This window comes from Balearica regulorum, chromosome 3 (genome assembly GCF_011004875.1).
Source record: "Balearica regulorum gibbericeps isolate bBalReg1 chromosome 3, bBalReg1.pri, whole genome shotgun sequence".
Classification (NCBI taxonomy): domain Eukaryota; kingdom Metazoa; phylum Chordata; class Aves; order Gruiformes; family Gruidae; genus Balearica; species Balearica regulorum.
Window position 1 is genome coordinate 65,419,389 of NC_046186.1, and position 27,927 is coordinate 65,447,315.

The 27,927-nt window shown below is 43.6% G+C and overlaps 1 protein-coding gene across 4 annotated transcripts; it reads left to right on the forward strand.

Moving 5' to 3' along the window:
* The first annotated feature begins 26 nt into the window (after nucleotides 1-26).
* On the forward strand, nucleotides 27-27,927 carry HECA (hdc homolog, cell cycle regulator). 4 transcript variants are annotated; one of them, XR_012834547.1, is made up of 5 exons: nucleotides 28-495; nucleotides 16,493-17,533; nucleotides 20,646-20,800; nucleotides 21,881-22,039; nucleotides 23,524-23,663. XR_012834547.1 is itself a non-coding variant. In XM_075748230.1 (4 exons), the coding sequence occupies exons 1-4, from the start codon at nucleotides 264-266 to the stop codon at nucleotides 23,686-23,688; spliced, it is 1,593 nt and encodes a 530-aa protein (XP_075604345.1). In that variant the 5' UTR covers nucleotides 30-263; the 3' UTR covers nucleotides 23,689-27,927. The 4 variants fall into 4 exon arrangements, 2 of the variants coding, with proteins under 2 accessions (XP_075604347.1, XP_075604345.1); XR_012834546.1 differs by lacking the exon at nucleotides 21,881-22,039 and adding an exon at nucleotides 27,684-27,927 and having other exon boundaries at nucleotides 30-495; nucleotides 23,524-24,236; XM_075748230.1 differs by lacking the exon at nucleotides 21,881-22,039 and having other exon boundaries at nucleotides 30-495; nucleotides 23,524-27,927.

The following is a 27,927-nucleotide window of genomic DNA, read 5'->3' on the forward strand; positions in this document are numbered from 1 at the left end:
CAGCCCCCCCCCAACGCGCTCCGCTTCCCGCTGCCGCCAGCGCCCGCGCCTGCTCCGGGAGGAAGCGGGGCGGTGGCGGCCGGCCGAGCGGGACACGCCTTTCGCCCTCCCCGTCCCGGCCCCCCGGGCCCCGCCGCCCACCGCGGGCGCGGCGCAGCGCAGCGCGGCCGCCGCGGCCCCGCCATGAGCCGGAGGTAGCGGCGGCGGCGCCTTCCGCAGCCGCCGCCGCCGCCCGCCCCGCCGCGGCGGCGGCCGGGCCCGCGATGCCGAACCAGAAGGGCGGCAAGGGCAAGAAGAACAAGCGCGCCAACAGCAGCGGCGACGAGCAGGAGAACGGGGCGGCGGCGGGCGGCGGAGCCGCGGCGGCAGCGGGCGGCGGAGCCGCGGCTGGCGGCGGAGCCGGAGCGGCGGCGGCGGGCGGCGGCGGCGGGGCGGGCGGCGGAGCGGGCGGCGCTGCGGCCGCGGGCGGCGCGGCGCCCGGAGACGTCAAGAGCGGTGAGCGGCGGGCGGCGGGCCGGGCCCCGCGGCCTTCCGCGGCCCGCGGTGGCGCAGGCGGCGGCTGAGGGGCGTGTGGGCGGCGCGGGGGGGCCTGGCGGGGCGGGGGAGCGCCCGGCAAGAGGGGATGTGCGGGCGTGCGGCTGGGGGGCGGTGGCGGGGCCGGGGGAGGCGAGGGGCGGGCGCCCGCCGGGGCCCCTGCGCGGGCGCTGCTGCCGCCGGGATCTCCCCGAAATGCGCGGCGGGGCGGGGGCTGCTCGCCGGGGTGTCCCCGCCCGGTGACCCGCCGGAGGGCGGGAGCCTCCGCGGCGGCGGTGCTGAAGGCGGTGCGAGCCTGCCTGCCCCGCAGCGCCCGGCTGCCGTAGCTGCGGACAGTCGCGGGGGCCGCCCGCCCGGGAGCGCGGTCGGGAGGGCAGAGCGCATCCCCGGCGGCGGTCGGGAGGTGCAGCGCCTGCCGGCCCCGGCCGCGTCTCGGCTTATTCGGTGCCGAGTTGAAAAATCCCGACTTTATTTTAGCACAATTAAAAATGGAGTCCTACTTTTCGGTCCGTTTTATTTGTCGTTTTACAGCAGTTGGGTTTGTCAAGGTAATAGACTCACTTTTCATCAACCATTTTATGCTGCCTTTGGTTGGTGGGTAGGTTTTTGGTTCAGAGCAAATTTGGTGAGGTGTTTTCTTGCAGAAACTTGCATTGCTATCCATGTCTAGAGATAGTTTTGCTGCAGAATGATATTTCAGGCTAAAACTAAAGGTAAGCTAGGATTTTATTACACTTTTTGCTAAGCCAGTGCACCCCCGCCCCCCCCATCTTAGGTCTGCTGTTAGATTTACAAACTGAGGTGCATAGTCCCTACTCTTGACTTTTTTCCACTCCCAAGTTGGACTTCAGCTTTTTACTCTCCATGCTTTGGAAAAAGGGGAGGGTAGCTACAACTGGTTTTATACTTTGTGGCAGTAATTTTGCCTGGCTGCTGTGAGCCAAAGGTAGTTCCAAGAATCTTACTTTGGTTTTCAAGATGTCTGATTCCCGTGTATTATTTAATGGAAACTTTGCCTTAGAAATATTAGCAATTAATTACGAATCACTTTAGCTCACAAGGTCTTTGCCAGACTGCTTTTATAAGAGTATTATTTACTCCAGAAAATCATGGAGAATGCTTAGAATTTCCCTTTTGGGTTTCTTGTTTTGGGTTTGGGGGTTTTTTTTGACTATTTGTTTTGAGTCAACAAGTGGAGAAAAAAAGAAAGGTTAGCAGGAGTAAGAGAATTTCCAGAGCATTTTTGTCATGACTTCAGTCCGGTGATGTAACAAGCATGACATTTGCTTTACAGGTGGTGTCTCATATGTGACGCTGTTGGCTTGTATTTAGTTTTTGAGGTGGGCAGTGTTTTCCAATTTTTTTTGCTAAGACACAAGTGAAATCAGAAGTGCCTGTCTGGCGCGTCTGCTTTGCATGGGGATAATGAAGTGTTGTTCCTTGTGCAGATGTCACTGAAGGTGATGCCAGTGAACACTGGTAGTGGTACAGCTTGTTAGCTGGGCAGGTTGTCAGTCATCTTCAGCTGTAAGACTGCGTCCCCCAGGTACTTCATGTGTCCTTCCTCAGGGCTGGCTAGCTTCCTCAGAAGCTGAGGCTGCCTTTCTGAGAACTAACCTGAGATGCTCCTTTATTCTCTCCCTCCCTGCTTCCGTATGACTTCAGTGGTCAGAAACATCCCTGACTCTTTTGTCAAGTCCCTGTGTCCTGTGCCCCCCGCCTTTTTTTCTCCCTCACAACAGAGGTACAACATTGGCTTCGGCATTTGCTGTAAGTGCCTGGCAAGCACACCTGATCTTTGCCTCGACTGGATCATTGCGTCTAGTCGTACCTTTCGTTTCAGATAATCATAGAGGCTGGAGGAGTAGATGTGATTGCTAGCTTTATTTTATGTTGGCTACTGTCCATCAGATAATCCTGAGCTGAAAGTTTCGTAAATTGTATTCTCACTGGTAAGTCCAAAGCTTTCAACAGTTTTGGTTCAGGAGATGGAAGGAGAAACTGCTCCTGTCGTGCTACAGAGCTGGGAATCCGGCTCTCATGTGCAAGGAAAAGATAAGATGATGATGATGGATTCCCCCAGGTCTTCAAAACTGATGAATCTGAAATGAAGCTATGTAGTATAGCCAGGGCCTTGGAGGCAAGTATCCCATTACTGGACTCAAGATGTTTGTAAGAGGCTGTGCACTTATGGTTGCTTGATCACTAAGCAGTTTATGGAGGACGTGGCCTGCTGCAGTGAGTTGTGAGGTTAATAGAGTTCTGCTGTATGCAGTCAACTCTCGATTATTCATGGGAGATTATCTGGGTTGCAGATTAAGTGTGCTGGGTGCAGGGAGTCTCTTTGCTGTGCTGCTTTTGGACCGTGCAGCTGCATGCTGTGACTCGTGCTGCCCAGGCTCGCCAGTCCTGGGGGTCCCTCGTCTCCGGGCTCGCTCTTCTCTCCTGCATGGTCACTGTATATTGTTCTAGAGTAATTTGCATGTGGCTGGTATTATCGCTCTCCTACTCTATCTTTACCCTGGAAAAGCAGTAGATGATCATAATAACATAACCTCTTTTCTTTCATAACCTGTTTTCTTTCATTAATATACCAAGACAGAAGTATGTAGAGATGAAAGCAGCAGATTTAATAATTGCAAAATTAAGATTGTCTGTGCAAACCTTGGCTTTGCCTCATGATGTCAATGTGACAACCTAATTACGCAGTCCCATCAGGACTCTACTTGATTCGGGAAGGGATAGTGGTTCAGATATTTTTTTGAAGTCTTCACAGTTCATTATGTGGTCCATGTATTGTTTCTGCCCCCCATCCATGTGCCATAATGAAACAGAATTTTTAATTTCCTCTGGGCTTCTCCATGCAGCTCAGACTAGTGGTGCCATGTAATATGGAACTGTCGTTATAGCACTCTGTTAGAGTGTAAAGATGTTGTTCCCTTTTACATTTTGACAAATTTATCTTCAATCCCTGTGCAGTTTTCCTTCAAATTCTCAGTCGATTTTTGGCATGATGACTGAGGCTGATTTTTCCCCTGCCCCAAGAGGGCATTTATTCATGTTTTTTTTGGCGATGTTTTAATTTTTGCATGTTCAGAGCTCAAACTATGGTTAGAGAGTTCTCGACTTCCATGTCTGGCTGTGGGAGTTGGGAAGGTGGAGATCATAACCACTGACCAGATGTGATGGCTTCTCTTCATTTTGCACTGTAACTTTTCAGGAGGTGTTGGGATGATGCCCAGAAGGAGGATTCACCTTTTGTAGCTGTGCCTTCCTTTCCTATCTCTTCCATCAGACCAAGCAGGAATTCTGTATAGGATACATTAATCTTTCTTGACCAAAATGCATCCATTTTCTGCACTGAATGAGGCACAGATCGTGTGGAGGGGAGCGGACTAATTTAACAGGATTGCAGTGAGCAGGGAAACTGAAATTTGATGTCACAGAAAGCCTCATTTCTCAGATTCCCTGTCTTCAGAGTGGTTGAGTGGTATTCCTAACAAATTTTTGATTTTCTAGCTAATTTTCTGGGTTACTTAACCGAACTGGAAAATTTGAGCTGTCGTCATGCAAAATTATACCAGCAGCTCCATGGGACGGTGCACGTACCTCACTGACTCCAGCCTTGTGGATTACCAGGGATCTCAATGGCAATACTTGGTTATCTTAATCTGCAGGCATAAAGAGCATGAGGGGACAAGACATTTTGTGGATACTTTGCCCTGAGCAGCAGAAGACGAATATCCACAGGGTTTACTGCAGATCTGAAGGCTCTGAGCAACAGATTCCTTCTCCGTTTCTGCCTTGCTGAGCCTGGGCACTTTTACACTGTCAGCTCTGGCCAATTTATCCCTTTAGCCTATAAACTTCTTACTCTGGTCTCTCTGTATGGTTGCTTCTGACCCTAAAATTCTTTCTTCCATCCATTTTATTTGCCTTGTTTCCCTTCTTGGTCTCATTGTCCAGTTGACCCAAGATCCTCTTGATGGTCGCTATCTTAGCATCTTGCTTCATCCCCTTGTCCCTCTAGTTTCTCCAGCATTGGTCCCATGAGAATATGAGAGAAAAAGAGAAGCTAGCTCTCCGTATCTGTGCTTTTTCCCTTTAACATGGGGTTCATTGTAGCCGGCTAAATTATCCTAAAAAAATATGGCATAGCTGTCTCTAAATCACTGTCCTACAGTGATTTGCCACCTGTTTTAAGACCATACTTTTCCCCCTCCGGCATAGGTGAGCCTTTGAACTGCAAAAGTGGCAGAGCTGGTGAGTTGGTGGGTTGTCAGGTGGAGTTGCCAGAGGTCAGATTTGTACAGGGTCCCTGCGCATGAGAGTCCTTCAGGAGAAAAAAAGGCTGTGGGGGGAGCTGGTGGAGGTGGTTGCTGTTGGTCTCACTGGAGCGTGGGTTCTCAGGAGTGGAATTCCTGCCGCAGCAGCCGAGGGGTTGTGCAAGCAGTGCCCACCGTGCTGGCCTGGCTCAGAGCTTGTCTGTAGTTACCCGAGTTTGAAATGGTCAGCTGTGCTTTTGCACACTCTTCACCTGAGTTTCACAGATTTGTAAGACTGATTTACTTTCAAATAAAAATACTAATGTAGGACAAGCGTATGAAGAAGAAAATCAGTCAGCACAACAGTGACTAATGTATTGAAAGCTATGACTGGCCAGCAATTAAGATTTAAAAAAAAAAAATATCCTGGAGGTGGGACAGTTGAAGAGGGCCAGAAAATTTGTCAGTGCAATATTTAATTGAAAAATGTATTTTTAGAGCATGAATTGCTATAGTATTTAAGCATGGATTAATATTTGGCTGTCAGATGTTCCCTGTTGCATGTAACATCCAATTCCAGTTTGGCACACTAGTGATGCTCAGTATTGGCACCTTCTTGTTACTTAGCTTGATGGAGTCCCATTGATGTCAGTGAGACCACCTGGAAAATGAAGTTTCTATTCTGTTGCAGTGACTACAAAATTTAATACCTATTAATTTTCTAAAGGAAAACCATTTTGCTTCATAATTCCATTGAGTTCTTCTAACTGCAGAAATCAATTGAATGCAAATTTCACTGTCTCTATCAATGCAAATTGGGTTCAAAAGAACTTTCATGTTCCTTTCACAATTTTTAAAACTATGCAATTACATGCTTTTCTAGCAAATGCAATTCATGTTCTGCATATCTTTGCAAAAGGAATCATGTCTATGGTGTTACTGAATGAAATAAATACTATCCTTTCATGCAAGCAAGTGCACACCCATTTAATTTTTTCTAACAGTTATTTGCTATCAAAATGGTTATCGGTGCCCTGACAGTGTTCTGTGTTCATGTGATTAGTCATTTGCTCAAGTGTAGCACTTGCATGAGTAAGGGTTGGGCTTGATGTTTGTTAGGTTTCATATGAGGAAATACAGTTTTTGAACTGATTGCTTTACTTTTTCTGTATTCATCCCATTTCTTCCTCCCAGTGAGCTAACAAGTAGTGACAAAATGATTTCTAGTCCTTGGAGACATTTGTACGTTTTCTTCAGCCTCACTTACAGCCTTGCATATTGAGACAGCCTTTGATATTAAAGTATCGTGATGACTCCCAGACATCCATCCTTCTCTGCTTTTCTTATTGCAGTGTATGTGAGGGGAAAAAACAGAGGTAAACCTTGCATCCAGCTCACAGGAAAATATTCTAGCTAATCTTCAAGGTATCTTAATTACAACAGCATTAGTAGGGCATGGGCTTTCTTTAAACAGTTTTGATAGAAATTCAAATAATTTCAAAGAGGCCTCTTGAAGCAGTAATCTAGTCACTGGAGTGGGTAATTCCGTTTTGAAAGCTTGCAGGATTTTGAGTGGAGCACTGGCATTTCCTGGTAGACTTTAGTGACATTTATCTTGAGAGCATTCACTTTAACCTTTATCTCTTGCTCTCTTACAGTGGTAGAGTCTATCGGTCCTCTTTCCAGGGCTTGAGAGGGATATTGCTGTTGTTCCTGCCTTGAATGCCTGCTGGGAGAGGAGGTAGCTTCAGTCAGAGCCTGGCTATTGAGTGTGCTTGGCACTCCCCATCTCCACGTCTGTGCTACCCGTACCCGTTTTGGGAGCAGCGCACAGTCGAGATCTCTGTGTGCTGCACAGATGCCACGGACGGCACACGGGCAGGGCCGGGAGCCAGCACAGCATCGTGAGGGAGGTGTCTATTGGACCTGATATGCTGGGTACTGCAGCTAGGGTGACTGCATCTCCTGTTTCCCACTGAGTTTCTACCAGCTTCTTCAGCCTTTAGCGTGGGAAATACAAATACTGTCTGTCATACTGAAACTTGGGAAGGATAGACCAATGACACAAACATCCCTAGACTTGAAACAAGAAGCGGTACTGATACCACTTGATTCAACCTTTTCTCCTTTTTCTCTTCCCTTCTTGTGCTTTTGGACTGGGTCTGGTGGCTAGCTGGCTCTGAATCTGGGCAAGTCCAGCCTGCGGTGTTTATATCCGTGCTTGGTATTAGGGCATCTACTGCTTGCCACATTTGTCTCTTTATTCCCAGCATGAGTTGGAGTTTGCCACTGAAAACTTGCTAGGGCAGGTGCATTAGAATCTGCTTTAGTTATTAGGATGTCTGGTTCTTGAGGCATCAGGGTTAGTTTTCTGTTATGTTTCAAGGTATTAAAAGCTCTTGGAAGGGTACAGTGGGATAATTTAATGGTGTAAATGCTTTTCTGTGAGGATGATTCATGCGCAGACAAAGCAATAGCCAGTGTTCAAAACACATTAATGCCCACCAGTCTTGAGATAGTCACTAGTCTCTGCATTCACCATGATAGAAGTGACCAGAAAAATCCACCCTAGGCTGAGGAGTGCAAGGAGTATTCTTGGCCTGGGCATGATTGCTTGTGGCATGGAGGACCGATCGTCACCTGACCTGGTTAAGCCAACTCAGAATTCACACGGGAGTATGAGCACACTGGCATTAGCTGTCCTGGTGCTGATACAGGTAGAGGCTCAGGCCTGTTCTCCTGGGTATGGTGAACTGGTGATATTTTCAATTGGATTGACGGTATTACAGCACAAACCAGGGCAAGATTTCTCCTATGTAGAGACAGTCTGTACATCCGAAGCAAAAACCAAAGCTGGTGATTGAGTTGTTCTCTGTGTTTGGATGACAAGTATTAAATGGAAATAAGTTGGCTAGATGATAACTGTACAGATTATGGTGACTTCTACAAGAGCGTGTGAATTCTCATGATGGGTTTCAGCCGTGTAGGCAGTTGGTCCAGCTTGGAGCACAGATGGCTGTGTGAGCAAACTGCAAAACTATTGTGCACATGTGCCTGTCCTCCTTACTTTGTACTTTTGCTCTTGACTTTATGACTGACTTTGGTGAGTTGATGGCTGAGCTGGGAACAGGTGGTTGAATAAGAACCGCAGATAACTGACTTTGTATCACATGGTAATTGCTGATTTCATAAACAAGCACTAGCTATGACTGTGCTGTAAGTTTGAAGGTGTTAGCGTGGCCAGTATGAGTTAAGCCTTCATGATTTCCACGGCATCTTCCCACTGCTGTGTAGTTGCTAGACCTTTCTCAGGTTTGGTTTGGTTTTGTGTTTTTTTTGTGAAAAGACTCCCTTGGAGGCCACGTGTGAAGTCAGCGTAAATGAGATGCATGGAGGTGGTTCTAGCACCTACTGAGCCCTCCAGGAGTCTCGTCATCTGAATTCCCAGGTGAACTAGGGTTTAGCAGCTCCAAATTACCTGAAATCTTTTCTAGGGGAAGGTGATGTGATTACTCACCCAATAGAACTAGTGGCATCTTGCACATGGGGTAAGCATGCCAAGGAGAGCCGGGCTGCGTTACAGCTTTGTTCTCTTTTAAGTCCCTTCTGAATGGAAATATTGACTGCAGCTACTTGGTCCTTGGGGGTAGGATTGAGCTCCAGATTGGCACATAATTGTCAATATGTAGCTGCTTACATGTGGAAAGCTATCAGCCAGACTCCCGTTGTGATGAGGCGTTGTCTGGAGTCAGTGGCTCTCAGAGGGCAGTTCAGGTGGGTCTGCGGTGGGTGGCATGCCAGCCTGAGCTCTGTCTGTTGCTCACTGAAGATGAGCTGCTGGCCTTGGCTTCTCTTTCCAAGAACATAAGAGGGAGTCTCGTGACAGAGGAGAAAGCCTGTGATTTAGGCGACTTATCAGGTACTGCTGTCGTGTTTTTTTCCCCTCCCTCCTGGAGAATGGCTGGAAGCGTTCGTCTAGATCAGTCTGCAAAGATTGCTTAAGAAGTTTTGGAGAGACATCAGTCATCATCAGTGAGTGTTATCAATATAAGACATGAGCTGAGCTGTTTTGAAAGACTTCTCTTACTGTTTGTCAGCTGTTATTTGTTGTTGTTGCTGCACTGAAGATCCAAGCCTGCCTTTTGGATCCAATTGTGAAACATTTTTTCCCATTGCATTCTTGCTGCTGCATTCAGGCTCTTAGGAAGGTGGCTGATCATTTCTGTATTGCTGTTATTATGTGTACTATTTAACAAGTTACACACATGGCAATACTATTTTGTCATGTCCTGGTAATCTTTTGAGCATTAGATTGCATTCCAAGGTTCACCAAAGCAAGCACATTGGACGATTAACACAAGTTTTCTCTTCAGTCTGTGTTGTTGTTGTGATGGTGGTTTATTTTCTACAGCTGCATTACAGTATTAGCACGATAATGTTGTATGACTTCAATTAAAATAAAGCTATGCTGATGGCAGAGGAAATTCAGAAGATTCAGGCAGATGGTTGGTAGGGAGTAGCCTTCCACAGAAATGACTCAGCTCTGGTTCAAGCTGGCAGAGTGAACAATTCCTAGCTGTGTAGAGTTGTGAAGAGAGCACTGTTCGTGGGACAGCAGTAGTAGAGGTTAAAGCACTTGATTTGCAAACCGTATCCCCCACAGGTACCCTTTCTGGCCTAGGTAATGTGCTGGCAAGTAAAGTGTCCTTGACTTAGATGATGAGATGCTAGAGTAACAGTGGACCAAAAAGAAGCTGTAGTGTCTTGCAGCTGATCCAGTGCCAAGACCTTACTTTTTTTTTTTTTTTTAGGTAATTTCTTTTTCCAGATCCATAATAACCTACTGTCACCTGACGTTTGTTTTAAGATGATAATAGGGCTGCACCTTCCACAGCCGCCATGCTTCTCCCTCCTCTGCCCCCAGCCTCACATGCTTAACACCTCCCTTGAGCTTTACCAGCGATCCTAAGTCTGCAGTGATCTGAAACCTACACTGACAAGCATAGGAAATAATTATCTGTTTCTGTCCACTTACTGAAAAACTTTAGTGCTTAACACAACAGATAATGGGTGGGAACGTGGTGGGGGAAAGAGCGAATTTTGCTTTAGGCATCCACATTGAGGACTTAGAACAAATGAAAGCAGTCATGAAACTGAAGCCGTGGAGTCACTGCATTTGGCTTGCTGGGTACATCATCGGTTTTATGGTGGGTGTGTAAACAGAAGTAAACAACATTCTCCTCCATTTACTTCACCAAAGGGAAGTTCCTCAGGCAGCCGTTGTTCTGCTGCTTTCGTTTGGGTCATGAAATGGAAGGGTGGTCTTCATAAGCCCTCTTTCTTTTTTATTAAAATGTAGAAACCGGGTTGATGTGGGTTTTGTTGAAGGAGGTTTATCTCAACTGTCTGTTTCCATTCCTGGGTTTTATTGATGTTTATAAACCTGAATGGAAAAATTGAGAAAAAGCCAAACACCCAAACCACCTTCCTTGCAGTCTTCCATCATGTTCTTATTTTTGAAATAAAAGTTAATTTTATGGTAGTACTGTCAAAAATAAAACATAACCTCGTTTAAACAATGAGCTATCTTTGCTCAAATGTACGTTTGTTTGGAATGTTGTATGTTATTTCTGTTTTAAAGGACATTTATGTGCTGCCACTTGTAACTATTTTCAGAATTACTGATCAAAATCACTACAGTGGAATATGAGAAAACATTTATATTTTTTATGTGGAAATACAACTTCTTGAGAGAAGCAGTGTGCAATTGCAGTTGCAGCTTGGCAGCCTGTCTGTTACAGCCAGGCACTTGTGTCTAAACGTTGAAGCTGTTCTGCTACACAAAACTGCATGCTGTCTTGTTTTGTTCTCTTAGGCTGTGAAAACCATCTTGAAACCAAGAGGTAAAATAGAGATATTTTTATGGTCGTTTGGGCGTTATTTCAGAAAGGTCTGTTGGGAGAACGGATGCTGCTCTGATACCTAGTAATCTTTCATTTTTCCTGAAGTTCAATTTCATAACTTTGGAAACCGGAAATATGTTGAGCTATTAGCTACTTGGAAGCAGATTATATTTAGGTGACAAACCAGCTTTGGGCTGCAGGTGTGGATGGGCAGTTTGGCCATGTGAATTTCTATTTACTCCCCTTTATTGTCTCTCTTGACAGTAATCGTTGTACTGTTATCATAAAACATTAATATGATGATTCTGGCTCTGACTTTTTGAAGAATAATCTCAAAATGCATTTCTAATTAATGGGAAATAGAAGAGCTTGGTAACAAGAATTTTTAAAGTTTTGTAATTCTGTAATAAGTGCTTTGTCTCATTTATAAGATGATGATTAAATAACCCAGAGCAGTTTGAAGGGTGTGAATTGATGGGAAGAGCTCTTCACATTTGCTAATGTGGCTTCCATACTAAGTGGTTGGAATGCTGGCTCTTTCACTCCTAAGGCATATCTGTTGCTGTGAACTGGGAAAGTTGCACAAAAAATTGCTTTGTTTTCTGTTTCTCGTTTATTCTTTATGTAGGAACATGTGGCATGATTATGTTTGGCAGGAGACACGAATGGAGAGAAGTCTGCAAGGGATGTTCAGTCCTGCACAGTCTGTTTTGCACACATAGACCTGCTGGAATTCGAAATATGAGGCAGAACCAAATGTTGGCTTGAGGTTTCTATATGCTTTTCACGTAGTGGAGTTTTCTGCTTTCTTAAATATGGGGATACTACAGAAGTGGTAGAGCTTTCTACTGAGAAAACTTTCATTAGCCATGCTGGGCTCTTCAGTTTCTGTTGTGGAAATACTGCAGCAGTTTTATGAAGACCTTCTCCAAATCAGCAGACTTCGTGATAACAAACCTGTATCAGTGACAGCAGGTGCCTTGACTGGCATTAACCTTGCTGTGGAGCATGGCAACATGGCAGAGAGACCTGTTGGTTTTCTAGAGTATTTCCTATGCTACTGCAGTGACAGTAGTGAAATGTCAGGAAGTAGTGAAATTTAGGGAGGAATAACCCCAGGCAACAGTGCAGGTTAGGGGTTGACCTGCTGGGAAGCAGTGCTGCAGAGAAGGACCTGGGAGTCCTGGTGGACAACAAGTTAACCATGAGCCAGCAGTGTGCCCTTGTGGCCAGGAAGGCCAGTGGTATCCTGGGGCGCATTAAGAAGGATGTGGCCTCACCAGGGCAGAGTAGAGCAGGAGGATAACCTCCCTTGACCTGCTGGCCACGGTCTTCTTAATGCGCCCCAGGATACCACTGGAGTACTGTGTCCAGTTCTGGGCTCCCCAGTTCAAGAAAGACAGGGAACTACTGGAGAGAGTCCAGCGGAGGGCTACAGAGATGATGAGGGGACTGGAGCATCTCTCTCATGAGGAAAGGCTGTGAGAGCTGGGTCTGTTTAGCCTAGAGAAGAGAAGACTGAGAGGGGATCTCATCAACGCTTATAAATATCTAAAGGGTGGATGTCCAGAGGAAAGGGCCAGACTCTTCTCAGTGGTGCCCAGTGACAGGACAAGAGGCAATGGGCACGAGCAGGAACACAGGAAGTTCCATCTCAGTATAAGGAAAATCTTCACTTTGAAGGTGACAGAGCACTGGAACAGGCTGCCCAGAGAGGTTGTGGAGTCTCCTTCTCTGGAGATATTCAAAACCTGCTTGGACACGATGCTGTGCAACATGCTGTAGGTGATCCTGCTTTAGCAGAGGGGGTTGACTAGATGATCTCCAGAGGTTCCTTCCAACCCCTACTATTCTATGATTCTGTGATTCTATCAGGTGAGTCCCCGGAAGAGGTGAGTAGGGACCAGCTTCTGCCCTTAGCAATGATGTTTTCTCAGTGCCACCATTTATCAATTCAGTGGAGTCTTTTGTGTGCGAGAAGGCTCTTCTTTGCTCTGTTGCTTTCTTCCAGCTGCTGTAGACCTGCTTTTGCTATGGTGATTGTGTGACCGGCCAATTCACACTGAGTAGACAGAAGGTCAGATGTGGGAATGTCTGAAAACTTTGTAGTCATCTAGTTAACTTAAATTTTGAAAAAGACATTGCTGTCCAAAACTTGAAGATTTTTCTTGCTCATAGTTACGCTGTATGGGAAATTCCTCAGGTAATCTGGCATCCGTGAGTTCTCAATGAGAAGCTGGAGAAAATCCCATTCTGCAGTCCTTCCATTGACCAACCAGGGAAAAGGGGGAAAAAAATCTGTTGAAAATCACCTTTACGGTAGCCTCTAGATATCCAGTACATGATCATAATCAAACAATTGTGAACACGTTCTGTGGAATACACAGGCTGTGGGGTTTTTTTCTGTATTTCAACCACTTATTTTATTAATTGACTTTTTTTATCCACATAAGAGGCTGTAAACTTCTGTTGTGGTTTAGCCCTGACTGGCAGCTGAGCACCACACAGCTGCTCGCTCAACCCCCCGCCTTGATGGGATGGGGGAGAGAATTGGAAGAGTGAAAGTGAGAAAACTTGTGGGTTGAGATAAAATACAGTTTAATAGGACAAACACAAAAAGGAGAGTAATAATAATAATAAATGCAAAACATGTGATGAACAGCACAATTTCTCACCACCCAAACTTGATGCTCTGCAAGACCCCCAGCTGCCCAGCCTCTCAGCTCACCTCCAGTTATAAATGGAACATGACATCATATGGTATGGAATATCCCTGTGGCCAGTTTGGGTCAGCTGCCCTGGCCATGTCCCCTCCCAGCTTCTTGGGCACCCCTTGCCTTCTTGTTGGCAGGGCAGTATGAGAAGCTGAAGAGTCCTTGACTGCTTGGCAACAACTAAAACATCAGTGTGTTATCAACATTATTCTCATCCTCAATCCCAAACACAGCACTGCACCAGCTGCCAGAAAAAAAATCAACTCTCTCCCTGCCGAAACCAGGACAACTTCTCAGGAGGCTAGAGATCATATGTTTTTGCATCCAAACCCCAAAACACGTTCCAAGACTAATTAAGGAAACACTTTTCTTTTTTAGTCAGTTAACTATGCCAGTATGGATGAACAAGTGTAAAGTCTTTATTCTAAAGTGGAGATTTCTAGACTTGTCTGTATAGTCACTTTCTCGGTTGTCAGCTATAATTATACCTGCGACTGTTAGAACATTTACACTCTGAAACACAGGGGGAGCATAAGTGGATTTTTGGCATGTTCTTTCTTCCTGTCTCCTGGCAGTGGTGGAAAGGAATGTGTACCAAAATAGATGAATACAGGAAATGCATAAGTGAGAACTGTTCATATTGGTATCTTGCTGCACATGTGACTTGTGATGATTTGCCTTTAATGGTTTCAGTTTAACTGACTTCTTGGAGATAAATTGCATGAGGATGCTATAATTGCAAACTATACTTTCAGATCCTAAATATGATGAAAGAATGACTGACAACGAGGGAGAGCTTTGCAGAGATGGTTGGTGTGGCATGGTGTGGCATAGTGTGACTTGAATCAAAGTCCGGGAGAGTGGGTGGGAGAACTCTCTGAAATGGCAGATTTTGTTTCAAAGCAGATAAGTTATCATTCACTTTTGCTCTTGGCCAGCGACGCTATACTCAATAACACACAGTAAAAAAACATGGAGAAAAATTAGTCATTGGGAGCCAATAAAATTCATGCTTCTCAAAGACATCTCAAAACCTGCATGTTCTTAGTGGGCTTTTCAGAGACCTGAGACAACTAGTAAGAATATAGGTGTCACATGTATAGAAGGAACTTCCAAAGAGTCCCAAAGTGCCTCTCTTATGTCTATTCTCTCCAATTTGCTAATTTGTCTTTAACGACTGAACAAGTCCATATTTTGAAATGAAATAGGCTTTTTTGTTGTTATTTGTTTTGCTTTAAGAGAACGTTTTCAGGAATGTGCCTTGATTGCAGTTTATAGTCTAGTCCCTCAAGGAAGGATATTGCAGAAGATTCTCCTTGCAACTGTGCCGCTTCTGGCATTATAATCAGAGGCAGAGAATGAGATAAAGGATGTGGCATCTTCTGGGGAATGGCTCAGGAATATTCTCTTGTACTCTTTGTGCCCATCTTTTCTGGGTAAATAAGTCTTAAGAGCTGCCTTAATCTTGAATTTACTGAAGGTAACCTTGAAAATTTTGTTTGGTTATAGCCTTTTAACAAAAACTTGTTGGGAAGGGGTAAAGCCACTAGCATGGCAAAGATCTATCGTGGTAAAGCGTTTGATTTGTGTATTGTTGCTGTAGGACAGGTGATGATGGGTAGTGTGTCTATTACTGAGAGTCTGAGTAAAAGTGAAAGTAGCAGCATAAAACCTATCATCCCACTGCAAATTATGTTGTATTATTTGTGCTAGCAGTGACAAGAACGGGATTAAAAGCAATGCAACGGAGTGTGGTTTTTTTTTTTCCCCTGCTTATCAGATAGAAATTTGAAGTCCCAAGGCAAAAAACCCCTGGATCAGGGCAGCCTCTCTTCACAAGGCTCGGTGTACCTCTTCTGCAAGTCCTGGAGCTCTGGCTGAGACTGGGGAACTGCGAGGAGCTGTTTGCTCTGTTTTGCACGGGGTGAGGCAGCACTTGGCTGGGGAGGACCCTGAAGAAGCCTGCTTGTGTTTGCAGGCAGCACTACAGAGGTTAAAAGGCAGCCTGCCAGCCCTTCCAGAGCAGTATTTTTTGGTGAAGTGGAGGAAGTAGGAAGTCAGAAATACAGAGGAGAAATATTTGTAATACTTGACTAAGCAGCTAAAAACTGCATAATTAGAAACTCTTAAGATGGAGTAGAAACTCCAACTGAAAATTTCCTGTCCTTTCTGTGCCTCCCAGCTGCAACTGAGCAGCCAGAAATGGGAGTAGTTTGTAGTCTGTGGTACTTCAGCAAGGGAGGGGAAGATGTCATTGGTCCATAAATGAACATTTTTTTGTAGAACATTGTTGTGTAGAAGCTGATATTGTTGCAGGGAGAGAATTGAAATAAACTGTTCTTTGCCCAAGGATATAGCAAAGGCTGCTACTTTGCTGATAAAACACCAAGTGGCATTTGTTTTTTTAACCTGTCTGTGTTGCAGAACTCATTCCTTTGTGAAATTTAGCTATCCAGTGGGTCAGTGATGGTAGTATAGCCTGTATTTGCCTCAGCAATGTAATGAAGGCCCTCCTTTCTGCACTAGGATCATCAGCTGTTTGTCTTGCTTTTCAAAGTCCTCTGCTTCCTCTTCCTCTCCCTAGCTGTTGTCTCTTGCTCAGTCCCAAAGATCAATTCCTGCCTCTCCCTGTGATCACAAAGCCAGGCTGTATTGCCTCCTTGTTTTTCAAACAAGCGTCTCTGTGTGTTCTCTCCATGTTGCCTCTCAGGCTTCAAAGCAACCCTCCAGAAACATCCACAAAGCTTTCTCCTTCCTTCTTAAAGCCTTTGCAACTGTATCCGCAAACCCTTGCGGAGGGCTAATGCTTCAGAGGTGCTCTGGCTTTGAATGTTAAGCAAACTGTAATGTCATTTTGTTTCCTTATTCCTTCATTTCCATATCTCCTTTCACGTACTTAACTTTTTTTTGGCAAAGACTACTTTTTGCCCTGACCCAGAGCGAGTGCTTGTGGGGCCCTTCAATAATACAGATCATGAGTAAGAGCTCCCATGCGTATTTGGCGCGGCATTTAAAGAAGTATTGTAATAACCAGCCCATTAAGTTACTAATGTATCTGTTTTATCATCTTCCACAGAAGCCCCTTGTGCTACTCCACTGATCTGTAGCTTTGGAAGGCCGGTGGACCTTGAGAAGGATGACTACCAGAAGGTTATATGCAACAACGAGCATTGTCCGTACAGCACCTGGATGCACCTTCAGTGCTTCTACGAGTGGGAAAGCAGCATTCTCGTCCAGTTCAACTGCATTGGCAGAGCCAGGAGCTGGAACGAAAAGCAGTGTCGCCAGAACATGTGGACGAAGAAGGGATATGACCTGGCTTTTCGCTTTTGCTCCTGTCGGTGTGGGCAGGGTCACCTGAAGAAGGACACTGACTGGTACCAGGTGAAGCGAATGCAGGATGATAAGAAGAAGAAATCAGTGTTGGAGAAGAGCACGGGAAGATCGATGGCAGAGTCAGCAGAGGAGGCCAAAAAGGGCAGGCCGGCCAACAAGCCGCAGAAAGGCTTGAGTCATGACCTCCAGCGAAGGCATTCGATGGACAGGCAGAACTCCCAGGAGAAGGGCGTCATGGGTGGCAGCTACGCTGTTCGTTCGCCTTGCGTCTCTCCTGGCCAGTCCCCGCCCACCGGCTACTCTATTCTTGCCCCCACGCATTTCAGCGGCCCTCGTTCCTCACGATACTTAGGAGAGTTTTTGAAGAATGCCATTCACCTGGAGCCCCATAAGAAGAACATGGCTGGTGGGGGCATGTTCAGGAATGCACATTTTGATTACGGGGCAGCTGGTTTGCAAGCACATAGATCAGGACACTTCGATGCCCCTGTGCAGTTTTTGAGAAGGCTCGATCTGTCTGAGCTGCTTACTCACATCCCCAGGCATAAATTGAATACTTTCCATGTGCGGATGGAAGACGATGCCCAGGTGGGCCAAGGGGAGGACCTTCGGAAGTTTATCCTTGCTGCTCTTAGTGCCAGCCACAGGAACGTTGTAAACTGTGCGCTATGCCACAGGGCGCTGCCAGTGTTTGAACAGTTTCCGCTGGTGGATGGGACCCTGTTCCTTAGCCCATCGAGACATGATGAGATTGAATATGATGTTCCCTGTCACCTTCAAGGTACAGGTTGTCTGTCAGTCATCCTAGGCTTCATTAAATGATGGAACTGCCTTCTGTGCCCTGACCCCCCATTTTAGATTTTTCATCCCAATTCTGCATTTTTAAGTAGTTCTGTAAAGCTTGAAGTCATGTCCAAATTATCACGTGGATCAAATTGAAACACTTAGGAGGGGATTACAAGGAACAAATGCCGTGTAGAAAGATCTGTGCCTTGTGTTTGGGTTTACAGCTAAGAGATTTCTCATCCAGTTTCTAGGTAGACCACGGGAAGGTTTTCCAGCCACTCTGTTCTGCAGCGTGTGCATGCTGATTTATCTGTTGTGAGCTTTACTACAAGATATACATCAACATTTTAAACAACTTTTTAAATTTAAGCATGCTGTGCTGTAGCATGGGTGAAAGTTATATTTGTACCACCAGTGAGATGAGATGCCTCTCACCTGCTTTCAGACTAGAGAATATCAGTTTTGTTTTATAGCAAACTTTTTTTTTAACCTGTAAAGGACTATAGTCTGGCCTATGTTAACACTGGTCTGGAGAGGTTGGACATAGCAAAAGTAAGTGCTTAATATGGTGAATTGAAGCAGCAATGTTGTAGTAGGGGATTTAGACTTATTTCCAAACTCCCACCTGTTTGGGCTGCATCCTGATCACATCCCAGCTCCGAGCTGAGTTGAGACCAAGGCATGTATTGCTTTCCTCCTCCTAGAGGAACAGACGGACGAGGGCTAGGATGAGCTTCAGCTTTTCCTGAAAGCTGTGTCCCAAAGCAAGTGATCAGGGGGGTACACAGCAAAACATGCCTGTCCTGCAGCCTGCTGGCAGCCAGCATGGCTAGAATAAGTTAGAGAAAGTATTCGTACTTTGGTGTTCAAAAACGTAGGGTTATACATTGAAAGGGCTGTTGGGAAGGCATTACCGAAAGGTATTTTAACATTTAAGTTTCTCTCCTTTATAAATCTGTTATATCCCATGCATGCTCATAATACGTGTTATGTAACATTCCTTTGCTCAACAAACTTTGTATTTTTTTTTCTTCTTTATATCACTGTGCATTAAGTCACTAAGCTGTATTCATGCTAACATTATTGTTTGTGTCTTGCCTAATGTACTTGAAGGAGAAAAAGTGATAGGCAAACATACAAGCTAAAAAATCTCCAGGATGAACAGCATATACGTATATGAGATAACAATACTTACTTGCTTTTGTGGGGAGGCATGCACAATGTGTTTGTGATTTCATCAATACTGATAGCTGGTTTAGTAATAGTGAAACTCGTCACTTGCTAACATTTGCCACTAAGAATGAAACTCTGCAAAATAACTATTTTTTTTTAAATTAATTGCTCCTTACCCATTGGATGGTACATCTGAAAAACTTGCTCAGACAAGATGCTGTGAATAATTACTTGTTAAAATTTTTACCTCCTTGTCCTGGGTAAAATGGTTTGGTTTTGAAATGAAATTAAGCTTGCAAGGTGCTGATCCAGGGTGTTATTTTCTCTTCAGTACAGAAAATCACTTCTTTTATTTCAGGCATATTTAAGATATCAGGTGCCTCATTTCCTATATAACAAGGATCCTGAAAATTAGGCAGTGGGAGAATGCAGTATTTTAATGTGCAGGAACAGTGCAGAACTTCAAATGGGGAAAATTATTTTATCTTCCTGCATGACACCAAACTTCTGTATGTGGAATTATTTGAACGTCTCCAATCTCGAGCATTCACTTGAGGAACAGAGTTAATTATATTTGCACTTTAGCCTCATCACATTTTCTAGAGCCGAACACGTCAATGTGGAATGACTCAATTTTTACCAGCTCATACTAGCAAGTTTATTTTGTGTATATATATATATTTTCAGAAGAATCTGGGTTTTCTTCTAATTTTTCTAAAATAGTTGGCTTAAAATACAAAACAAGTTAAACAATTAATTTTGAAAGTGTCTGGTACGGACTAATCATAAATTGTTAATATTTTATTCCCTTTTATTTAGAAAGGGTACAAGATGTGTATCTTCTTTAAATTACAGGTTGTGATTGTTCAGTATTTAGATGCTAAAGAGCACAAATTGCATTCTAAAAGAAACATGTATTATATGGAGTTCTGTTTTGAAGCTGATCTCTAACTCCATTGCTTCTTAACTTTGTTTTGTCTGGCAGTGCAAAATATGGTATATTACAGAATTAGTACTCTGTGTCAGCCCACTTTTAATAGCCAACTATTAAACTACAGATGGATTCAGTCACTACAAATAGGGCATAATCTGGATGCCAGCTCTTTGCAATTTGTGTAGGGCTTTTTGTTTTGTGTAAAATTTGCATCTTGGATTGTGCGTCGGTGAGTTTAGTAACATTTATGTAGAGAAAATATTTCATTTTCAAGTCCGAGCCACTTGGTTTTTATGGAAGTCAGTATAACTCAGGTTTAGAAGGTGATTGTGAGTACAGAGCCTAAGGTCACGATAGAACTCAGTAGATTCATAGTTTTGAATGGCATGTTAAAGTCTGTGTATGTGTAATATATAATGTTTAAAGATATACTTACTATAAAGAATTGTCAGGAAAAAGTACGTGAAAGAAAATTGCTCTTCTGGCTGTTGCTTTTTTCCATGAGGAATATTAGGTCCTTAGCTCCCTCTTTGCTGGAAGATTTTGGCAAGTTGTTAAATGAATCTGTACCCAGCTTGCTAATAAGCTTCAACACTTCTCCACTTCTTCTGTCAGGTGTGGATGAAGCTAGGGCACAATCCCAGTTTTGGAAACACTGCAGCTGATCATATAGCTTAACCTGGCATCTGTTCATGGAGCTTCAGCAACTCCTTTTAGAAAATATTTTGCTCAGGTCTACCAGCAAATGGAGGAAGGGGGTGGGTGGGCAGGGCGATGACTAATTCCTGAGTTTTGCATCCATGGAAAATAGCTTCAGTCAAGCCCTCTGTATTTCCCATAGAGAAACATTTTTTAATTTATCATTCACCCTTTCTTAAAAAAAAAAAAAAAATTAAGAAGGTGTGATTTGTGTCACTAAAGGGAAGATAATACATTACGGGAAATGTCTGTGTTAATCTTCTGTTCTAGTCTCCTTAAGAAGTGTCTTTCCTGTCCACAGGAAGGCTTATGCACCTCTATGCTGTTTGTGTAGACTGCTTAGAAGGGGTTCACAAAATTATCTGCATTAAGTGCAAGTCCCGATGGGATGGAAGCTGGCATCAGCTGGGAACTATGTATACCTACGATATTCTGGCAGCATCTCCCTGTTGTCAGGTTAGTACCGTATGTAAATAAGAGTCCTAAGGTAAAATTCCAACTGATGACAAATAAAGGCAAGGTTTGTGTTTCTCTTCTCCCTTCCCCTCTTCCATCCTTCTTTTCCAGCCTGTACCTAGGAGTGCAGTACAAGACAGCTGACTGGGTCCTTGTCACTGTGTCTTAATGTACGAGGCACAAAGGCCGATAGCTAGGCAAAAGCCAGTGCAATGGTCAGTGGTTAATAGTTATGTTTTTAGATAAAGCCCCTTTAAATGCATTCACAATTAAATATGATGCTTTGGATGATCACTAGCAAGTATGTTTGGCATCAGATATAATTCCAGTAGTATTTTAATAACAATTGCACATTTTGAGCAGATGTTTCATGTATTCAAGTTTCTTTTAGTTGCTTCAATTGTGCTCTGTCATAATAGTAGCAAAAAAGCCAAGGGAACGGAGAGGTTCAAAGAGTCTTTGTGCTTGGAGATTACCCAGATCTCCTTAACCTTTGCTGTGACTGATTCTGCTGATGGTACTCCACCACAGCGTGAAGCAGCTTAGTTTTTCATTAAATGCTCACCTCATCTGTACCTTGGGTGAGAAAGAGCCAAGGCCTGGGGTTACTCCAGACTGGAGACGTGCCTGAGGCAGCAGAGTGGTCAGCACACAAGAGAAATTGTCCCTGTGATGGGCAGAGCACTTTTGTTGTGTAGGTGAGGGTAGACTGGCCAGGGAGAAAGCATTTGGGAATGGCTCGGTGGTCCATTCGGGATGCTCAGGAGCGGGCTGTTGCCTTCGACACGCGGGTGGTGTTACTGGGTGAGAACAGGAGCCTCGCAGAGATGCATTCATTCCAAGTACGATCATTTCATGCTATTGTGCGAGCTTAAGAGCAATCTAAAAGACAGTTTTGTCAAAATGCAAAATGCCATTCGATTTTAAATTTAACATATATACCAAAATACATTGCTCAAAAGACTAGTGGAATTGCTGCTATTGGATGAAGTGACATTGATAACAATTATAACTGAAGACAGAGATGTTACCTCTAAATGTAATGCCTCTTGAGACTGTAACTTTTTTTTTTTGAAATAGAGACTTTTAAAGATGAAACACTGATGCTGACTTGCTAGCTCTGTAAAAGCCAGGAAATTCAAATCTGAATTGCTTCTGTTGAATGTACAAGACAAGAATTAAGGTCTCATTATACAGGAGCCTTAATTATATGATTAATGGACAGTGTGACAGTACATGGTAAGTAATAGAACTGACTATGAAATCATTAGCTGCAGTGACTGTGATTGCCAGATAATACACATTATTGTTTCACCGTGATTGTTACAGATGATTCTGTGCGTACAGAGGCATGACATTTAAATATGGTATATAATTTAACTCCAAATTGCCTTGCTAATTTCTATTTTGAATAATTTCATACCTTATTTCAAAATATTTAAGGAGACATCACAAATGTGCATATAGGATAATGAGCTGCAGCCACTGTCAGGTTACTAGCAGATAGCTGATGTGCTGGACAGTAGCAAAGGGGAAAACAACACTGGTTAAAAAGCTGATACAAATCCGTGCCCTGCTAGATTGTATTTCTTAGAATTTCTGCAGAGCAGATGGCTGTGGAGCTAATGGTTTGTTTGTTTTGGAGTCTTGTCTCAACAGCGATAATACTTTAATAATTTCTTCCTCTCCTCATCTCAGGAAAATTCCTTAAATCAAGATTGCCACAGAAAATAATGTTTTGTTCTCTTCAGTGAAGAGCTGAAGCTTTCATTAGCATATTGGGCTGCGAGGTTCAGCTATGATACAGCTCAGACCCTCGCTGCTCATTTGCCACCTTTACTCTCAAACTCCTTTACGGTCTCAAATCCCTTCTGCTTTTCTTGAGTATTTCAAACAGCCTGCTGAGCTTTCACACCGCCTGTTGGTTTCTTTACATCAGACGGGCTGGGTTTCTCAGCTAGATTTCTTCTGAAGACTTACTTTTTTTTGTTACTGCTGAACATTAATAGCTCTGTCTGTCCTCACCCTTGACCTTTAATTGTTTCTCCTATCCACCCCGTTAATGTCGGTCCTATCTCAGTTGGATTTTGTAGAATAGTTTGTGTGCTTGAAGTGATGTTTAGTTTGTCTAACCTGATATGTATTATAAATGTTTAAGTAGTTACCTAAAGTGATACACTACCATGCCATGCTGATACAGTAGATCAAGTTATACATTTGTTAAACCAAAAGATTAAAATGCTGATATATTTCATAGACAGATGATGTTTAAACCTCAACCTAAGCCGTTCATTTGCATGGCACAAATGTAAAATTTCTCTCTTGGCTTTGGGGCTTCATTTATAATTTATTGAGACAGCACTTCTTCTGCTGGGGATTGAGGAATTGGTTCAGGGATCAATCGACACAAACCAATCGTGTGTCTCTATAAAGTTTGAAATTCTCTACCTCCCTTCAGTCAGAGTGGGAGGTAGCTTACTGTCCAGTATTTGGTGGTGGTATTTCATGTGAAAAGCATTGAGTATGCCTGTGAGTTACCAGTCCGGGTGAGGAGTGTCCTTACCAGCAGATCCCGTTACTGCCAGTTTCCTGACTTACCCCTCTCCGGCTGGGGAGGGCAGGGTGGGGGGCTGCGTGTGATGCTCTTTTTCAGAGACGAGGAACGAAGGCGAGTTTTGTTGTTTCAAAACGGGTTTTTTTGTTTGTTTCTTTGTTTTTTACAGGCTCGGCTGAACTGTAAGCACTGCGGGAAGCCAGTAATAGATGTACGGATTGGCATGCAGTATTTCTCTGAATACAGCAACGTCCAGCAGTGTCCTCACTGTGGAAATCTAGACTACCACTTCGTGAAGCCATTTTCTTCATTTAAAGTTTTGGAGGCTTATTGACGAAAGCTTTGCTTTAGTAATAGCTATTTTATGGGTATTTCAACTTTATTACATATCTTTTTATAGGATTCATTCTGTGATGAAATTAATTTCTTTTCTAACTGAAAGAGCAGCTTCTTTGTCTGTGTACATATTAATATGTATATATACATGTTGTTAAAACCAGAATCCTCCTGACAAGATCTCTGTGAAGGTTGGAGGTAAGCCAATTTAATGGCCTTTGAATATATCCCGAGTGTGGGGTAAAGTTCAGCTAAAAATGATTCGGTTTTATTTTTTTGTATAATTGTAATACAGTTTATAGGAAGGGCGTGGGGAGACGTACAGGACAGAGACATATGTCCGGTTGGAAAGTGGGTAATTGTGTAGGGTTGTTGTCCCTCCACCTTGATGGAAATGGGAAATCCTTGGAAAGAAACTGTCCTGTTACTGTTGAATTCATTCAGCCTTTCGCATCAGTTCCCATGGGCACAGGAGCTGCTACCACGGGTGCTGCCAGTCACCTCAGCAGACTTTCTTTCAGATTTCCCAAGATGGTGTACACTAAGGTGTTGTGACAAGTGAATGTAAATGTATGCCAGAAAATGCAATCTTGAAATGAATTTTTTTTTTTTTTGGCATAGCATATTCCTGCTGTGGGTGTTTGATGTACGTTGCCCTCACTGATGGACCATACAGCGATAATGCTGCTTCCACCGGGGCTGTCATGTGCCCAGTCGGGTCATCTGTTCATACCAAAACAAGCTGGGAACCTTAAAATGCTTTATTTAAAGGTGTTTCTTCACACACCTTTTAGGGAAGGAACAGGCTGAGCTGAATGGGGATGCGTTTGTATGTGTCTGCTGGGGCTGAGGCTTTGCTGCCTGCTGCAGACTGGTGTGACTGGTGTGGAAGGAGGACCATGAAGTGGGATCTGGGCTGTCAGACCTGTAAGAGCTGAGGGGTACTGAGTGTGAAACATGGCATCGTTTTCTAAAACAATTAATTGCTGCACCTTTGTCTTTCAAAATCGCATTAAGTCCAGGACCTAAAAACTTGGGAGACTTTTTAAGAAAGCAAACTTAGTGTATTTGCTTTCTACATGCCTCTGCTGTATATAAAAGACAGTGCATTAGGCAGTGAATTTACATCAGAGTGCTTGGCCCTGTAGACTCTGCAGTCGTTTCTTGGTTCCCATTTCGCTGTTTCTTAAGTAAAACTTTTAAAATAGGTCATTAATCTTTTGCTTGGTTTCTCAAGCCAATTGAGATTTAGGGGAGGGTCTTTTTCTTTTCTTTTTTTTTTTTTTTCCTTTTCTCCATAGTGTATTTATGGAGTGTTTGTCCACTCGAGAGGTGTGGGTTTTGTTTCTGTTTATGAGGTGGGATTATTTTTTGTTTCTTATGAATTGTCTTTGTTTTCCCAAATTAGAATCTTTTTAAAGAGTGTATCTGTTGAAATTGTGATCTTGAAAATGGCCCTGATACTCTGCCACCCTGGGAAAGAAAACAAAAAAGTCAGAAGCCAAAAAAGCATTTCTTATGCTGGACTGAGAATTATACTTTCTGCTAAGTTAAGAAATTAATGTGCACATAAAACTCAAACTGAATATCGATGTTTCTTTGTGCATAAAAATGCCGAGTTCACAGTTTTATTTCCTGGCTGTCTTCACTGCAGAATTAGCTCCTTTTAACATTAGCCACTCTTCGAGTAATACTCGAGCTGTGTAGAGGGCTTATGTTGGCCCAGATGACTTACTGCTGACTTGAGTGGTAATGTCCGTAGAAGCCAGCCAGCTCACGTTAATGGTTTTTGCATCTGGACTATCTTGTACAGTTACACTGGTGATCTGCTGCTGGTCTGAAGGCTGTGGTAGCCTTCGTCACTGGCACTCCCCTCCTGTCCTCGTTCCTGGGCTTGGTTTTGGGTCTGGAGCGCATCCTTGGGGTTTTGTGCAGTTGTTCCCTGTTTGTGACAGTTTTGGGAAAACCTCTTTCCTTCTTAAAGAAAACTATGGGAAGGAGCTTGGAAGACTTCTAACACTGTCCTGGCGTGGCTACCGCAAACCAAGTTACACCAAGCCCAGCTGCAGTGGGACCAGCACTGTAACCATTGCCCATAGGAGCAGGAGCTGGCCCAGGCATACCAGGGCTGGAAACAGATGTCTAGCAGATAAAACCTGGTTATCTGTGCAGTGTAGACTTCCCTTATGGAGAACAATCAAATTATAATTTGAATTAACTCCTTGGGGAGGATGAGCCCTTCAACTTCGATGGTACATAGAGCAGCCTGATGGAGTTAAGGTGGCTAACACGGTTTGGAGTTGTGTTGCCTGGCAGAACCAGACCAGACAGACAACGACTAGATTGTTCCAGCGGCCTGAAATCACGCATCAAAGACAAAGGTCCTGTAATGAGAAAAATTAAGGCATACATCTGTAGCTGTAGTGTTTGGCCTTGAGTGATAGTCACTCATGCCATGAGTCTAGGGTGTTGATTCGCACATCGGCTACATGGTGTTGTGTACCCACTTTTTCATGCACTTGGTCAGGGGAGGTGTCACTGTACAATGCACATAGTAGGCGAGAAGTGGGATCTGGAGCCCTTCTAAATACTTGTTCATTTGCTTTCCTTAGATTAGCTTAATTTATAATTCTGTTCATTAAGTACGGAGATGCCTCTTCAGATATGTAGGTGTGACAATCGAGAATGAGTAGACATGGAAAAAGGGAATTTGGCCAGCTTTAAAAACACAAGTGTATGAAAGGCTATACAAGTATATTCAAGTCAAAGCCAAGAATACAGGAGACGACTGAGAAAATGGGAAGTGGAAAGCATATTTAAAGTCTTAACAGTAACAATGAGTTATGTACAAATCTATCCAAGAAAACAATTTAGTTCTCCATTAGCTTTTCCTTTTAATTCTGCTGTTGAGTCTTATCTACTGCTTGAGGAAATGCCTATTATCTTGCAAAGCACATCTAGCACTCTAAAAATGGTCCTCGATGTAAACCAGCTGAGCTACAGAAAGATTCCTCTGAACTTTCACTCTGAAGTAAATTGTCCCTAATTTGTAGACAATGCTTTCCCTGCTTCTTGCTGGTACTGAAAACTGGGCTTGCGTTACTGCAAAATGTGGTATTTTTTTGTAACATGCATCAGATTCCAGTCAAGCAGTCAGGCCTACTCTTTGGCCATGAGAGTTTCAGCTGCGCTTTGCATAAGTAGGAAGGCAGAGGTAACTTCTTTGGGACCTAATGGCTACCTAAGAGGTTAAACTAGACTACAGTTGTTTTGCTATCTGTCTTGACGAGCACTGGAAGTAGTCATGAGCTTTTACATGTGTCAAAAGGGAAATAATTTCCTTAGCTAGGGAGCTGCTGGCTTTGCTTGTTTGGCTAAAGTTTACTCTTCATCACCTTTCATTTTTCTGATGCTGTGTGTTCTTTTTAATCTGGCCTATGGTCAGATTAAATTGTGCCTGAAATATGTTTTGTAAAGGAGAATACAGTCCTCTGGATTTGGAGGTTCATTCTACTCTTCTTAAGTGCACGATACTCCTTGCGATAGTAATAGGAGTTGCATGTGCAAATGCTTTTCTTTCCAGTAGTTAACTCTGTTTTCCATAGGAGAGGCTTGCATTTAGATGATAGACTTCATATTTTGGATGTGTAAAAATTAATTCAGCCATCAGTAGGATGTTTAAAGGTAAATTTTGATAACTGTAACTAACACAGTGGACATCTTTTACATGCTGAAATTTAATTTGACATCTACCAAGGTGAACAGCCTGAAATTCTTGTTCTGTCTAATGCTGCGGAGTCATTAAAACTACAGTGTTCTATAGCGAGCCCATAGACTATCCTATAGTCTATTTGCATTAACATCTCCAGTGTATTCATAATGAATTTAGTTGGGAAAATAGGGATTATTCCTACAAGGGAGGCATCTAACCCAATTTCTTTCTTTTTTTCTTCCCCCCCCCCCCCCCCCGTACTCTTCATTTTGCTGTACCAGGTAACCGAGGACAAACATGTTGTAAGGCCACTGGTGAGAAAACCCGTCAAAAATATACTTGTCCATAAAGGTTTCTTGTTGAGACATTCTTGGATTGCACTTTTGCAGATGGAAGAATATGTACATAGCAAATGAATGTTGATGAAACTAAAATAATTGGTTATGATATCATTTGCGTGTGTTGTTAGAGAATATTTTGTTGTGACTTCTCTGTATTAAAAAGTAATAAATACCAGACAGCTAA

Bases quoted from the DNA above. Each gene is read 5' to 3' on its own strand.
- HECA (XM_075748230.1), top strand. From the start codon at position 264: ATGCCGAACCAGAAGGGCGGCAAGGGCAAGAAGAACAAGCGCGCCAAC. The intron at 496-16,492 runs GTGAGCGGCGGG...CATCTTCCACAG, and splicing joins GCCCGGAGACGTCAAGAGCG to AAGCCCCTTGTGCTACTCCA. The intron at 20,801-23,523 runs GTTAGTACCGTA...TGTTTTTTACAG, and splicing joins CAGCATCTCCCTGTTGTCAG to GCTCGGCTGAACTGTAAGCA.